This window comes from Antennarius striatus, chromosome 4 (assembly GCF_040054535.1).
Source record: "Antennarius striatus isolate MH-2024 chromosome 4, ASM4005453v1, whole genome shotgun sequence".
Taxonomy (NCBI): Eukaryota; Metazoa; Chordata; class Actinopteri; order Lophiiformes; family Antennariidae; genus Antennarius; species Antennarius striatus.
The window spans coordinates 13,784,124-13,800,000 of NC_090779.1; the positions used below are offsets into that span (position 1 = coordinate 13,784,124).

Consider the following 15,877-nt stretch of genomic DNA (forward strand, 5'->3'; position numbering starts at 1 on the left):
CCCCCGCCTCTCGCCCTATGTCAGCTGAGTTAGGCTCCAGCTCTCCGTGACCCCCTACAGCGGATGAAACGGTAGAGAATGAATGAATGAATGATTCTCCAAACAAAACATTGTGATAGGAATGCAGCTTATTGTGAATATGTACATTTAAACGGAGCCACATGAGGGTCTCACTTCAGCAGGATGCTTTCCTCTTTGCTTCTCCTACAAGAACTTGTGCTGTGTGTTCTTTGATTATGCAAGCTGTTGATCTTGATGTTTTTGATACTCAGTGACTTTAACTCCAGAATGAAAGTATACATCCGAATTATTGAAAAATTATTACACAGTATTCTGTGGCTGATGCTCCTCCTGTGAGGCGGGAGTGCAAAAAATTGAGAGTAAAAAGGAATGAAAGAGTATTTGCAACTGTACACTGTCTTTCTGTGTGTGTGTGTGTGTGTGTGTGTGTGTGTGTGTGTGTGTGTGTGTGTGTGTGTGTGTGTGTGTGTGTGTGTGTGTGTGTGTGTGTGTGTGTCTGTGTGTGTGTGTGTGTGTGTGTGTGTGTGTGTGTGTGTGTGTGTGTGTGTGTTTGTGCATGAGTGCGTGCGTGGCGCGCGTGTGTGTATGTGTGTGCGTGCATGTGCATGTGCATGCTTCCACCAAGGTTAGATTTACTCATATTTAGCAAATGTCATCTGTAATCCATCATGTCATTGAGAAATACATCTAAATGGGATTTTGTCTGAACCCTGTTTTTCTGTAAATGTTAAAAGTTTTCTGAAGATGATAATCATAAAACGTTTAGCCTGTTTTTGTTACATAACCTGTTTCAAATGTCGTCTGAATTAAACTGGTGCAAAGAAGAAATGAGTCTGATTTATTGTGTTGTTCATTCATTTTCATCAACTGCTTTTTGTTGACATAAAGTTTCTGTTGACATACTATACAAGCTAAAACTTTTATTGAAAATATGTTGTACACTTCAATACGTGTATTCTTTCTCACACCTTACTTTCTTACTGGGTTCATCTTTCATTTTGATACAGGTGCCTGACCTCAGAAAAAACTTTTGACTCGATTAATTTCAGGGAAACATGAAAATTCCATACATACCTAGAAGAACACACAATAGAGCACATATCACTGCCAAGGTCTTTTTTTAATTAATGATTTCATACTCAATTTCCATTGATATGAGCACAAACTGTTTCCTAAGGTTGTTTTACCAGAAAGAGACAGAAGCTGAAATCTCTGACAGACCTCTGACAGCTGCATTGATTTCAAAAAGCGTAAACTCAAATAAAACCTTCACTGGTCTTAAATTAAGCACAGGCACACAACTTTTCATGTCTGTCTCAGGATAATGACCAGGTGTCTAAGTGAACACTGAAACAGGTTTTATTTGCTGTAATCATTGCTCCTATTGAACAATTCTTTCCAAAAGGGGTTGTTTTGAGAATCATGTCATGATTCATCCATGGCAAAAGAGGAACTCAGTTTCAGAATCCAAACAAGAACATGACACCTGATTTAAATACAGCACAAAAACCTTAAATCTGAAAACCACACCAATATGTTTGAGACAAGAGATTACCGTTTGGCCTCTTGTCCTTCAGTCTGGCAAAGGACATTTAAGGGAGGTCACTGGTCGCCGTGGGGCCTCTGGCGATTCCGCTAAGGTTTAATGTAAACATCTACAAGTAGCTGATTGTTTATTGTGTAACCGTCTGTTTCCACTGCACTCATGATTTGAGCACATTATGATTTAAGCCATTGTTATCAAAGACAACACAAAAGTGGCTCCTCAAGTCTAAATGCCTTCAGATCTTAAGTGTTATGTAAGTGTTTTGTTTGAACTTCGACAGGAATTCTGCAAACATCTCACAACCTCCTGTTACACAAGACCGTCTGAGAACATGTTGACGATCACCTCAGTGACACTTCAAGCAAGTTACGTTCCCACATTTCCAGGTTACATTTCCCTAAAAAGACAGTACTCAGATCAATGTTTACCCTGTATACACTACAACCATGACCTATTATTGACTTTATATGTCGTCAAAGTAACCCAATAACCCACGCTGTTTATTATAAACAGAAGTCCTCCAATGCATGCGGGCAGGGTATGTCTCAGCCGCCACGACCGTCTGGTGTCACATCTCCTGCGCAGAAATAGAAATCACTTCATTCCTGGTTGCTAGCAGAATCATGGCAGAAGAGAAGAGCCAGACAGCAGCATCCTGGGAGAACAATCCACTACCTGATGTGTATCCTGAGTCTCACAAGGAGGACGGAGAGGCGCAAGCTCCTGATACCAAAACCGGTCAATCAGAGAACTACAGCCCCAAACTGTTGAAGATGCTGAAGGCTGCAGAGAGCAGATGGACGCCTCAAGATCGGGACAGGGATGAGGAAGAGGCACCCGAGTCTGAGGCAGGAGTGGCTGAGGCTCGGAAGACTGACATGGTGAGCAGAGACACCCATCCAGAATTTATATATAGTTGATAAATCTCTAAGCATACTCCACAGGAAGCGTGAATCTGCATATAATCAGGCTGTTAATGATTTTAGTTGGAATATGCAGGTCTCTATGAATGTTTGACCGGCACTCCCAGGCACACAGTTCTCTCTTTTCTTTCTCTTTTAAAAAATACTGCACAGGTATTTTTACCAAATCTTTGGCCCAGTCAAAAGTTAATTTACATTCCAGTGGAATAAAGTTGAAAGACAACAGATGAAATTAAGATATGCATGGATCCAGGAAGAACTGCTGGAAATTCAGTCAGTCTTTTGTCAGTTAAATGTTTGAAAGATTCAGTGTTAGAGAGTTCTTAGCCAGACTCCTTCTGCTTGAAGCATAGCCCGCTGGATGTCTGTTTGAATTGTGGGTAATAACAATGCTGTGTTGTGATCAGGTAGAAGAATTTGTAACATGAAAAGGAATAAAATAAAATTCCTTCATTCATTCATTTATTTCTTGAGCGTTCCCTCCGCTTTCGCGGGTCACGAGAGTTGCTGGAGCCTGTCCAAGCAGAGTTACACGTATGAGGCGGGGGAGAAGCTCCACACACATTGCCAATGCATTGCAAAACCACACCAACAACAAAAAACCACTCAATCATACACTCACATCTATGGACAATTATTGGAGTAATAAATAAACAACCGGTCTTATTCCATGTTTTGCAGGTCATTGCGATGCTAAATGTTTGGATCACTCTTACAAAAACTTCATTCCTTTGTTACTGTACTGTACTTCCATACAGTAAGGGACATGCCAGAGAAAGAACTTTTAAATAGACAGATCAAAACCAAAGCCGCAGGTCAGCATAGCCTTAGTTTTTGTTCCCAAATCCTACTTTTCTTTTGATGCAACCGCATGTCATCTTTTATTCAAACCTTGCTGGCTAATAAATGCGCCCAATTCATAGCATAGGCATTGTGTTATAAAGTTGACCTTCCGAACCCAAGTTGAGTCCACCCTAATTGACATTATCTGTCCATTTGAGGAGCTCATCCGTGGACCCAGGCGATGTTCCACAATGGTTTACAGGCTGTGTCGTACTTTCCGTGACAGGTGAATGGATCAGCATGTGTGACACTGAGTGTCCCATTAAGAGCCTTTCACAAACACTGTGGAGTCAGAAAGCCATGATCGTCTGAACTGCTCCCTGTCCCTGCCTTCAGTTGTAAAGCTTGTGTTGTTTCACTTTGCCGGTTCTTTGGTTCTTCTATTGCTGTAGCTGCTCTCTTTTCTTTCTCTCTGTCTCTCTAACAGTTTCTGTGAATGTATGTTCTTGTATACATTCCTCTTTACTGTCTCCTTAATGCATACCCTGAGAGCAGAGTGCATTTGTACATACATTCATCTATAATCAAGTAATACTTGACTGAGCTTCTCTGTCCTCACAGCACTTTTTCTTCCCTTCATCTCTAATCTGTTCTATATTTTCCCACAGTTCACCTCTATAATCGTCACAAAGACTCCATTTGTCTCAGGTGGTACTTCCTCCTTTCTTTTCTCCACCTGTCCTTTGAGGGTGTGGCTTGAAGTGTCAGTCTGTGAACTCTTGATTTGGTTCAGCAACATCGGTCTACATCCTCTGTGGAGTTGCTGTAATGGGAGTGAGAAGCAGCATGAGGAAAGTTTACAATCTATCTAGCATAACTAAGGCCAAGGACCAGGAGGCAGTGCAGTCTGTCTGCATCAAGGTATCAAAGCTTTTGTTTCTGACATGCTGTCACCATTTCTAGAAAAGAGTCAGATTTTCATAACTTGAGTATGGTAGCAATAAAGTTGCTTTTCTTAATTAGTACAACTGAGAATTTTACAAACAAATCTTAGTACAAATTAGTCCATAATGATTTTGCATTACCTCATCCTTGCAAATTAAAACTGCTTAATTCCACTGGATTTCATTGCACCCTCAAAGGAGCTGAAAAGGAGACTTATTTTCTGAGTACTGTGAGAGACCATTTCTTTCATTTTACGTTAAAGATTAAGCTTTAGCTCCTTCTGTGTTCAGCTGATTGCAGTGAATATATCATTACTCAACAACAGGGGCGCAGTTTAATGTTACACCAGGTATGACAGCAGTCACCAGGTTCTCAAAAATAATTCTGGATGAAAAATCTTAAAATTAAGTTAAAATCAAGTCTTAAATTCAGGATTTAATATTATTATATTAATATTTTCAGATTAAATCAAACAGCCGTCAATATAGTGCTTAGAGGAAAAATCAAATGTGATTAATACTCCTGTTAAACTCATGACTGATTTCAGATGGCCTTTTAACTTGTAACTCCTACAGTGACTGACTCTGTGGACCTCAGTGTTTCTTCTCACAATAGCTGAGGTATAAAAACATACAGATGTGTGAACTTTGTTGTGGACATTGATATTGCACATCTTCAGGTGTAGCAGCTGACGGGACCTCTCTTGTATTTATAGTCACAGTTGGATTAGCTGTGTGACGTGAAGCACATTTCTGAATCTTTCCTGATAATGACGCCCTCTCCCATTTCAGCTATAATGAATGTGATTACTTATAAGGGTAAGACTTGTTAGTTGAGCGTGGAGGCTGCTCAGCTATCAGGGTGTTGTGTTTCGACCTTGATCTGAATGAGAGTCAATTTAGCTTTTAAAATGAAGGAGGAACCTTCATGTCTCATCACAGGAGGAGAATGACAGAATCTTCACGTTATATTTCCCATAGGGTAACTACAGAAGTGGGTTAGTTGTGAGAAAAATGTCATACTCTCTACTTAACGGAGGTGAACTAAATGTAACGTACCCTGGAGGCAGTTTATCTGCAATTATCTGTATTTATCATGCTCATAGTACTGAAACCAGAGTGTATTTGATCATTTCAAGATCACTTCTTTTTTCATTGATGGCATTCCTGAGCAAAGCATTTGTTTATTACATGTTGGGTTTAAAGTATTTTTTGGATAAGTTGTATGCAATTTGAAAAGTTTGTTGTCTGAGTCATTCTGCTTGGTGTAATACCACCACATGGACTCTGAAGCAGTTATCTGACCTTCCTAGATGAATCTGTTGTTAGCATTTCCCTCAAATCAAACCCACAATGATCCCAACACTCAGTATATACAGATGGGTCATTGTTTGGGAGTGTAAGATTCCTGTGACAGCCAGCGAGCCACGCTGGATGGTGAGATGGCAGTAGATACAAGATGAAGATAGTGAGAACACAGTGGTGGTCAAGTTTAAAAACACAAAGAAGAAAAATCTGTTTTAAAAGGTGGTGCATAAATTCAATCAGGATCAATAAAATTGAGTTTTGTTTGCGACCTGCAGAACACTCTGACCTTTTATCTTTTTTGCTTCTCTTTTTGGCGCCACAGCAAATACAGCTCACTGAGCAGAAACAGGAGTTCAACAAACGTCCCACAAAGACTGTTCGTCGCTCTCTGTCTCGTTCCATCTCCCAGACATCTGCAGATAGCTTCAGCTCAGGTGTGAAGCCAGGAAAACACAAACATTCTTAACTCTATCTTTGGTATGTGCAGTGATCCAGCTCTGATTCCATCAGCACCAGTAGTGCAGGCCTTAAGGATAAGCCCTAGAGCTTTCTAGCTCAGCTTAACTTTAATTTAAAAGTCCTCTGATCGGCTTTTTGATTTGGTACTACTCTGTAAGCCTATCTCAATTACTTCTATCACACACACAGTTTCAAAGTTTAGAAAAGACTCACTGAGAAGGCATCTGATTACTGAAACAGTTTGGAAAACCAGAGTGAATTTTTAGACCTCATAATAAACCTCATTAGGAAATCATTGGTCTCTGAATAGTCTTTGACGTGTTTTATGTTGAAATACTGTGATAAAATACACTCACTGTATATATATATATATATATATATGAATATAATAATAGATTAAAAACATGGGCAGGCAAAGCTAACAAGAAGAATTGCAATTAAAAAAAAGATACATTTTACATCATAAATCTGTGTAACCCTTTATTGTTTCTTTGTATCACCATATTTAAATTGCTGTGTGAACACATAAGATAATTATGTCAGCTTAAATCCTTTGTGTATTCCACACCATTAGCACTGATAATAAAGTAGTATTTTACAAACATTCTATACCTTTATTTTATTGGATACATGTACAAAATAAATATATATAGTTCAATCAAGCAATCAGTCAAATAAATACTTATTTGACTGAAATAAATCTGCTTCAGATGACATGTGGTGATTACGATTTCTCTGTTGTAGCATTCAGTGAAAGCTCAGATGATGAGTCCTCTCCCAGAGATAAGCGTCAGCAGAATTCCAAGGGTTTCTCTGACTTCTGTGTCAAAAACATCACACAGGCTGCTTTTGGACGCAGAGAAATAGAGATTGCAGAACAAGGTAAAAGATCCTCGAACCAATGTGTTAAAGCATGCACGAAATTAATACTGCTATGTAAGGCAGTCATTAATGATCAGCGTCTTTCTGTGATATTTAGAGATGCCAGCGCTGATGTTTCTGAGGAAAAGAGCAGGTGGTGAGAAACCTCTGGCTGGAGCCAAAATGTTGGGCTGCACACACATAACTGCACAAACTGCGGTTCGTTCAACACACACTCAAGCATTGTGGAGTGTCACAGATGTAGTTAAATGAATATTCAAAGCAAAATAAAAAGTGTTTTTCAGCATGTTGTCATCTATATTGCACTGTTACTCTATTATCTATATCATAAATAATATTTCTATAATGAAGTTATAAAAGACCAAGAGAAGGTAAGCTAGTTTGTGTTCCCCTGCAGGTGCTGATTGAGACTTTGTCTGCATTAGGGGCTCAGTGTCGCTGGGCGGCCTGCAACATCTTCTCTACCCACAACGCTGTTGCTGCTGCTCTCGCTGAACGAGGTATAGGCTTCGTCAACTCATGTTTTATTATCCTAACCATCAGCAAAAAGAGGAGAGAGGTGTACGTGTGGGCAGTCATGTCTTGTTCAGTTTCCTGAGCAAATCAAAAACTTGTTATGTGTGTTGTGTACCACAGGTAATTTTAGGCATTTTATTTTATTTTTTTTAATTTAAAGGTTGAACATTTTCTTTGAAAGATGATGAGCAATAAAGTCAATAAATTTAGATAATTTATTCCTATTTTCCTTCAAAGTAATGCACCCATGGTCAGCTATTTGGAGCACCTCATACTGATTTTGTGATGTGTTTGCTCAAACGTTGTGTGTCTGTTCTTTGTTCATTTGTTTTCCACTTCACTTGTATTCTTCTATATTCTGCATGCCTATGTTTCTGTGTCTGTGTTCCTGCTCTGTGCTTTCAGTATTTTGATTACCTATTTGATTTTTTATTTCTTCTGCCAAAGTGAGTTGAAGGTCATGTAAATATCTCAACAAGTCGTCAACTCATGATGCTCCACTGTGATAACAGTAGATTTTGTACCATAATATTACAGCCGCCAATATGTAACTGAGTTCAAGCAGGTTCAGAGTCATTGAAAGGGATTCCATGAATCTGTGAAATGTAAAAAAGACAATTTAGATTAACAATAGATCTGGATTCTCCTTGATATAAAATTTTATTAATGTTGATGTTGTCAGTGAGGTTTCTGTCTGAGGGATTTCTAGTTTGCCTTTTTTGATGACATTCATTGACTTTACTCATGGGTGATTTCTTACCACCTCCTGTAAGTTTACTAAATGAACATTTCTTTCATTATGCTTGTTTGCCTTTAATTGTGTCAACTTGACTGTTTTTCTGCTTCCCTGCTTCTTCTTTTTCTGATCACCTGTTCTGTCTCAGGAATCTCCATCTTTGCATGGAAAGGAGAATCAGAGGATGACTTCTGGTGGTGCATTGACCAATGTATCTCTGCTCAAACCTGGCAGCCCAACATGGTACGGTCATCAAACACCCTTGACATGTTGGATGTATAAAAAAAGAAAAAAATCTCAACAACAGTTATCAAAATGGCCTGTTTTTTTGGTTTAATCGTGTGGTAAAATTTTCCTTGTATTGTAAAAAACTGAAATTCAGCAAAATAGCAGTAGCCCTATTCAGCATTATCATCTCTTCCTGAACATAATGACACTGTTCATGTAAATAATTTGTGAATTTCTAAAGAAATAAGTAGTTGTTTTTTTTTAAATTTCCAACTCTTCTTGGTTCTTAAAATGCAATACACTTTACCACAAAGTGCCTGAATGGATGAGTTTAAGTTTTGGTAAACTGTGCCTTGAATGAATTTTCCACAATGATTAACAACCTGTTAGAAAACGATGGAGTATTCAGGTTTTTTTCCACTTGCTAGATTCTGGATGATGGGGGTGACCTGACCCACCGGATCTATAAGAACCACCTGAGACTGTTCAAAAAGCTGAAAGGCATCGTGGAGGAAAGTGTTACTGGCATTTATCGGTTAGTTTCACATAAATCCTGAATGATTTTCAAACAAGTTTATGTTTCTCTGGCTCATATTTGTCCCACAATTCAGGTTATACCAGCTGTCAAAGGCAGGCAAACTGTGTGTTCCTGCAATCAACGTTAATGAGTCTGTGATCAAACAGAAGTTTGACAACCTTTACTACTGCAAAGAGTCCATACTTGATGGGTAATAAATAATATTTTCAGCATAAACAGGTAAAAGAAATGGGGCAGTGTGGAGCTTTATGCTTCTGTTTAACTCTTCTTTCAGCTTGAAGCGAACCACAGATGTCATGTTTGGAGGAAAACAGACGGTGGTGTGTGGGTACGGCGAGGTTTGTAAGAAAGCCTTTGCCAGCATTACTGTTCTCAACAAAGATCTATTAGAACTGATCTAATTACATGTTTTCTCTCATAGGTTGGCAAGGGTTGCTGTGCTGCCCTGAAAGCGTTGGGTGCCATCGTGTATGTGACAGAAGTGGATCCCATCTGCGCCCTTCAGGCCTGGTATGAATGCGGAATGTCACTACCAGCACTGATATGAAGTGTAGCATAGTGAGAATGAATACCTACTTTCTCTCCTCCTGTTAGCATGGATGGTTTCAGAGTGATTAAACTGGCTGAGGTGGTCAGACTGGCGGACATAATCATCACTTGCACAGGTGATGACTATGAACTAAACATTTTGACGTCTTACAGTAATTGTAGTAACTTACAATTATGTTTGACTTAATGTATTTTGCTGCAGGCAATAAAAACGTGGTGTCAAGGGAGCATTTGGACAGAATGAAGAATGGCTGCATAATCTGCAACATGGGACACTCCAGTACTGAAATAGATTTGGTATGAGCAGAGATTGTGCATATTCATGTCCATTTGAAGCTCTGTATAAAAACGTGCTTGCGTGTTTGAACTTGGGCTCCTGATTCTCAGGCAAGTTTGCAGACTGCAGAGCTAAGGTGGGAGCGTGTGAGGCCCCAGGTGGATCATGTCATCTGGCCTGATGGAAAAAGAATTGTCCTGCTGGCAGAGGTGTTGATACTGTTGTTATTGTAATTAATGTTGTACATATATGCCAAAGGCATAATGTACAGAAACCTATTTTGATGAAAGCCCCAAAGTGAGCTCCAAACTATAGAGGTTGACCTGTAAGAGATTTTATTTTGAAATCCAGTATGGGCCAGTTTAATTGAGCTCCACTGAAATTTGTTGCAGATTATTTAGATTATGTTAATGATTTTTTATTTATTTTACCATTTTTATTTATTTGCTAGCGAACAGTTTCATTACAAAAAAAGCAGATAAAAATCTTAACAAAAATCAATGATTTCATACTAGAGACATTCTCCGTACATGCAATATGATTAATTTACTTGTGAAGTAGATTGTTTAGTAATGGGAAGGCTAGGATTTAATTTTAAAAAAGACCAATTAGTAAATGATATTTTAAAAATAAAGGAGTAAGGTAATAAATCTCATGCTTCAAGATATGAGGACAATATTTCTGCTAGCCTTAAGTGCCATTTATTTGCTAATGCTAAAAATAATGTAATACAGTACAATTAGCCAAATTTCATACTAAAGTTTGCATGTAGCTGCAAGCAAAATGACCAAGTTATAAAAACAACGTCAAACCTTTTACATCCTCTTGGTTACACAGAAACCACACTAGGAGGAAGACGACTGGTTATCATTATTCATTGCAGTTTAAGTCTGTATTTGTTTGATCTTTAGTGTAACATTTCCTTAAAGGTCATGTTGTTATTAGGTAATGATGAATTGCTTGTTATTTTATGTACAAGTTAAAAATAAAGAAAATACAGACACCTAATTTTCAATGTGCTGTTTTGTTGTTACTAGGCCCGCTCCAAACCACAATCATTCATTACCCTTAATGTGATTAACAATGACCTCCTGAGATCGAAAGTAAAACACAGAATACGTGATTGAGGTATTTGTGGGGTTTCTTTTACATTTTCAGGGTCGTTTGCTAAACCTCAGCTGCTCCACTGTGCCATCCCTTGTCCTCTCCATCACTGCTACAACTCAGGTAGGATCATTCTATTCAGCAAAATGCAGGCAGCAACGCTTTCTTATTGTAGACAGCTTACAGATGTCTGTAGGGCTGGTGACAGCAAGCTGGCACTGTGGTAACAAATGGTTACCGTCCTGTGTGTCAGGTCCTGGGTCTCATCGAGCTGTACAGCGCTCCAGATGGACGATACAAACAGGATGTCTACCTGCTACCAAAGAAGATGGGCAAGTCCTTTGCTTAAATATTTTAGGAAAAAAAGTTTTCCCTGTCTTTACATTCAGAACTGATAAATCTGTACATATTTTAGATGAATTTGTAGCCAACCTACACCTGCCCACATTTGACGCTCACCTGACAGAGCTGAGTGATGAGCAGGCCAAATACCTGGGCATTGGCAAGCATGGACCATTCAAACCAAACTACTACAGGTGAGAGAACATGAAGGCACACACACACACACACACACACACACACACACACACACACACACACACACACACACACACACACACACACACACACACACACACACACACACACAAAGAATTACAGTACAGTACATATAAGACAAATATCTCTTCAAACAGGTACTGACCTCCCGGAGCTGTCAGGCTGAAGCAGAGCCCTCCAGTCCTGCAGACACTGACGCCCTCTACAGTCCAAATATTAATCAATAGTAACAGAAGACTCCAAACTTCAACTGAAGTTGATTGATTTTTGTTTGTGTGTGTGGTTGTATTTGCTTCATGCTTTTGTTCCTTGCTATACGTGTTCAAAGAATCCAGAATGTCACAGCAATAAAATTTTAACTGAAGCTGAAAAGACTCAAAATGAAACACTAGTGCTGAATGGAAGCTGAATAAAATGAATTACTAAATGTGATTAACAGATTATTTGAAGATATAAATTGACATCTGAAGTGATTATCAATCAAATGTCAGTGAGGGAGAAACAGCACACCTAAAAATGTGTCATGTCTCATGTCCTATAACCCTGACTTACATGTAAACTTATTCCTTTTTCCTGGATGTAACATTAACCTTAAACTGCTAGAAATGAAGCACACATAAGAAGCTATAATAAAACTTTTCTCTTCCTTGAAGTATATTTTCTTGCATTTTAATGTAAAAAAATTACTTATGTGTACCCCTGAAATATATTTAGTATAATACAGTATACTGTAATCAATGGGTCTATGGAACTTTTACACCACAAAGACCTGGAATTGAACTGACCTCACAATCAATTCGCACGAGACAATTTGGAGCAAATTAAATATTTTTTTAAAAATGAAAACAAAATTTTGACTTTGAAATCAGGAATCTATAAATCTATAAAATATTTTTCGTGCGGTCGGAATCCACCTTTGTACTCACCTCTTTCGATCACTACATTTGTCAAACAATGGGAGATCCGTGTTGTTCTGACAGTGTTTCCCCACTAGAGGGCGTAAGAGCTCTGTGATGCGGTATCCGACTCAGACGCGCTCACACCGGCTCACAGTCCCTACGCACCGGAATGCGGTTCTCCACATAGATTTTTTTTCTGAGATTAGTGAACATGTTTGCACTTAACTTTTTTTTAAAAAGTTGCCCTTTTTGTCGCCCTCATCTTTATTCCTTATTTCAAAGTGTCAAACAAGATCGGACATGACAAAACACTTATCTGAGTCATTTGAGTGGTTTGGACACACGGCAACAAACACTGAATGAGGACTACCCTTCATTTTCCTCTCAGTTTTTCCTCCCAGGCTACGAGTTTAACTGATGAATTCGCAGTCAGAACTGTCTTTGGTTTCTGCTTCATTAAACATAGCTACTCTTCCAAGAAGATCCAGCTGGTCACATGACATCATTATCTCTTTTCCGCAATTGTTCCATCATGTCTCATGAAATCCTAAAAATACCCCCTTGTCCATGGATTACTGTAATCCAGAGCCGCCCCCCCTCCTCCTCTGTGTACCTTTTCTCACTGAACGCTGCACCTTGTTTGATATGGACAACAGACGTGATTCTTGTCTTATCACTATGATAACGAATGAACCAAACCTCCAATTAATGTCCTGTGTTTCCTTCAGTTTACATTTCATGTATTCCTCATAATCTGAAGTAAGAGAGAGAGAGAGAGAGAGAGAGAGAGAGAGAGAGAGAGAGAGAGAGAGAGAGAGAGAGAGAGAGAGAGAGAGAGAGAGAGAGAGAGAGAGAGAGAGAGAGAGAGAGAGAGAGAGAGGGTTTGTATGTCGTGCTGATAATCAATTGGTTGGTGACGTATCTCAGAATGACAAGTAATCTGTTCAGCCAATCTGCTGTTGGAATCATGATCAGTTTAAAAGACTAGAAATAATAAATACAAGTCACAGTTCTGTGACTGTCAGTATATTGCTGTCTACCTGCATCTAGCCCCTACTGATGCATCTAACCTACCAAACTTGTAAACTGACTGTGCTTATGTAGCACCTTTCCAGTCTGATGATTTAAACACCAACATGTTTCCATTCCATTCACCTGATGTGCTGGTGGCACATCAGGTGTGATGTCCACGAACATCATCATTCACACAGCCTCAGAGAAGATTCACTGCGAACCACCAGACTTTGATAGGTGTATGGATGGACAAGGGTAACCCAATATACCTCCTGAAGCAGGGGCATATAAAGCGGTGACTTACATAACACTCAGTGAAGATTACCTCTTTAGACAGACAGACAGACAGACAGACAGACAGACAGACAGACAGACAGACAGACAGACAGACAGACAGACAGACAGACAGACAGACAGACAGACAGACAGACAGACAGACAGACAGATACTTAATTAATCCCAGAGGAAATTGCATATATCCACTGCTCAGGCATTACATAATGAATAAATACTGGATAAACACCAGGAGAAAAAGAAACACTGACACCAAAGGACATATCACAACACATATACTACACTATCAGACACATGCAGCACTAACAGGACAAATACTAAACTAAAACTAAATTATAAACAGTATAAAATAAAATAACATAGATAAAAATAAAAAAGTGCAAGAGAAAATTAGCAGGAGGCCCACATGGTAGGTAATGTACACCTTTCTTACAATGTAAGGCATGTCACTATCTAATATCACATCACAACACCTTGGCCCCATTACACTGCAGCACAGGCTGACATCCCATCTCCTTCCCTCCATTCAACCACGTGCAGAACTCGCCACCTCCCCCCGCTCCTCCTGAGAGAGTCATTGTACCCCCTGATGGCATGGGGCATGAAGGAGGACCTCAGCCTCTCTGAGGGGGCGCTGTGTGACAGTAGTCTGCCGATGAAGGTGCTTCTCTGCTGGGAGAAGGTGGTGTGTAGGGGATGGCTGGTGTTGTTCATGGTAGTCCTGACTTTGGACATGGTCCTGCTCTCCAGAAGCATCTCCAGAGTCCAGGCTCAGCCCGACCACTGAGCCCGCTCTGCAGATGAGTCTGTTAAGATGATCCATATCTCTTTTCCTGGCCCCGCCACAACACAGTGTGCTGGCGTATGACAGCACACTGAAGACTACGGACTGATAGAACATGAGAAGGAGCTTAGGACAGATGTTGAAGGAGGCCAGCCTCCTCAGGTAGTACATCCTGCTCTTCCCCTTCTTGTACACACAGTCCGAGTTGAGTGACCGGTCCAGTTTGCTGTCCAGCTGCAGTCCCAGGTACTTATAGTTTTCTACCACCTCCACCTCACTGCCCTCGATGATCACTGGCTGTGGAGACGGAGGTGCCTGCCGGAAATCCCACCATCTCCTCCGTCTTTGAGACGTTGAGGCTGGAGCTGGTTCTGCTGGCACCACTCCACGAAGTCAGCCACCAATGCCCTGTACCCCCCCCATCACCCTCCCGGATGCATGCCACAATCACAGTGTCATCAGAGTACCTCTGTATGTGGCATGTATCCGAGTTGTGCTTGAAGTCAGATGTGTAGAGGGTGAAGAGAATGGGGGAGAGCACGGTCCCCTGTGGCGCCCCCGTGCTGCTGGTAACCATAGAAGACAAAGTCCCCCATACGGACATACTTATATGTATTTAACTCTAAATGTCAGCTCTAAAGGCCTGAGGAGGCCTTAGTCTGTTCCGTTTCGGTATTTCATCTTCCCATAATGCTCTGCATTGTCCCGTGTGTGTGTGTGTGTGTCTTTGCCTCCTCCTTGTTCCTCCTCCTCTCATCATCACTGTACTCTAATCACTCGTACCAGCTATCAGTGTGTCTACTTCCCTCCTTCCTCTCAGCAGTACTGACACCACTCAACCTAACATCCTTCTCAGTCGGTCATAATGGACTCTCACAGCGTTTGTACTGCAACATCATAAAGATGTGTCAGTTTATTGCTCAGGCTGCTCTGTCTAATCAAATAAACACAGGCAGCTCATACCACGCACCAGGCATATGATTTTTCTTTGAACGCACTGGACTTTTAAGGGAATTGCAGTAATACACACAGATTTTCCTCGTGTCTTTTCTCCATCCTTCCTCTTCACCAGCCACCACCTTTTCAATTATTTTCACCATCTAATTAATAGGAAGTTAGAAATCTAACCCTAACCTTAACTCCTAACCACAACCCTAACCCCAGCTATCACCTTTCTAATTAATTTCACCATTTAATTCTTAAAGATTTAGAAATATAACCCTAACCTTAATCCTAACCCTTAACCCCTAACCCTAACTCTAACCATAAGCCCTAACCCTAACACTCGCCCTTACCCTAACACCTAACCCTAACGCTAACCCCTAACCTAACCCAAACCTAAACTTAACCCCTTAAACTAACCCCTAACCCTAAACCTGACCCCCGTCACCAGCTTTCTAATTATTTTCACCATTTAATTATTGAAAATTTAGAAATCTAACCCTAACCCTTAACCTCTAATCGTAACCCTAGCCCTAACCCCCCTAACCCTATCCCCCTAACCCTGACCCCTA

At 40.2% G+C, this 15,877-nt stretch overlaps 1 protein-coding gene across 2 annotated transcripts; it reads left to right on the top strand.

Annotated features, from left to right (window-relative positions):
- The first annotated feature begins 1,245 nt into the window (after nt 1-1,245).
- Nucleotides 1,246-12,017, top strand: LOC137593667 (S-adenosylhomocysteine hydrolase-like protein 1). 2 transcript variants are annotated; one of them, XM_068312581.1, is made up of 17 exons: nt 1,250-2,448; nt 5,848-5,959; nt 6,729-6,866; nt 6,964-7,064; nt 7,264-7,366; nt 8,267-8,361; nt 8,775-8,881; nt 8,958-9,074; nt 9,159-9,222; nt 9,306-9,394; nt 9,479-9,549; nt 9,636-9,730; nt 9,821-9,919; nt 10,869-10,937; nt 11,068-11,146; nt 11,230-11,350; nt 11,510-12,017. In XM_068312581.1, the coding sequence occupies exons 1-17, from the start codon at nt 2,095-2,097 to the stop codon at nt 11,514-11,516; spliced, it is 1,821 nt and encodes a 606-aa protein (XP_068168682.1). In that variant the 5' UTR covers nt 1,250-2,094; the 3' UTR covers nt 11,517-12,017. The 2 variants fall into 2 exon arrangements, with proteins under 2 accessions (XP_068168683.1, XP_068168682.1); XM_068312582.1 differs by lacking the exon at nt 11,510-12,017 and having other exon boundaries at nt 1,246-2,448; nt 11,230-11,354.
- Nucleotides 12,018-15,877: the final 3,860 nt, after the last annotated feature.

Excerpts from the sequence above, each read along its gene's own strand:
- LOC137593667 (XM_068312581.1), top strand. The coding sequence starts at position 2,095 with ATGCGGGCAGGGTATGTCTCAGCCGCCACGACCGTCTGGTGTCACATC. Across the intron at positions 5,960-6,728 it reads TGCAGATAGCTTCAGCTCAG|CATTCAGTGAAAGCTCAGAT; the intron begins GTGTGAAGCCAG and ends TCTCTGTTGTAG. Across the intron at positions 9,550-9,635 it reads CATAATCATCACTTGCACAG|GCAATAAAAACGTGGTGTCA; the intron begins GTGATGACTATG and ends ATTTTGCTGCAG.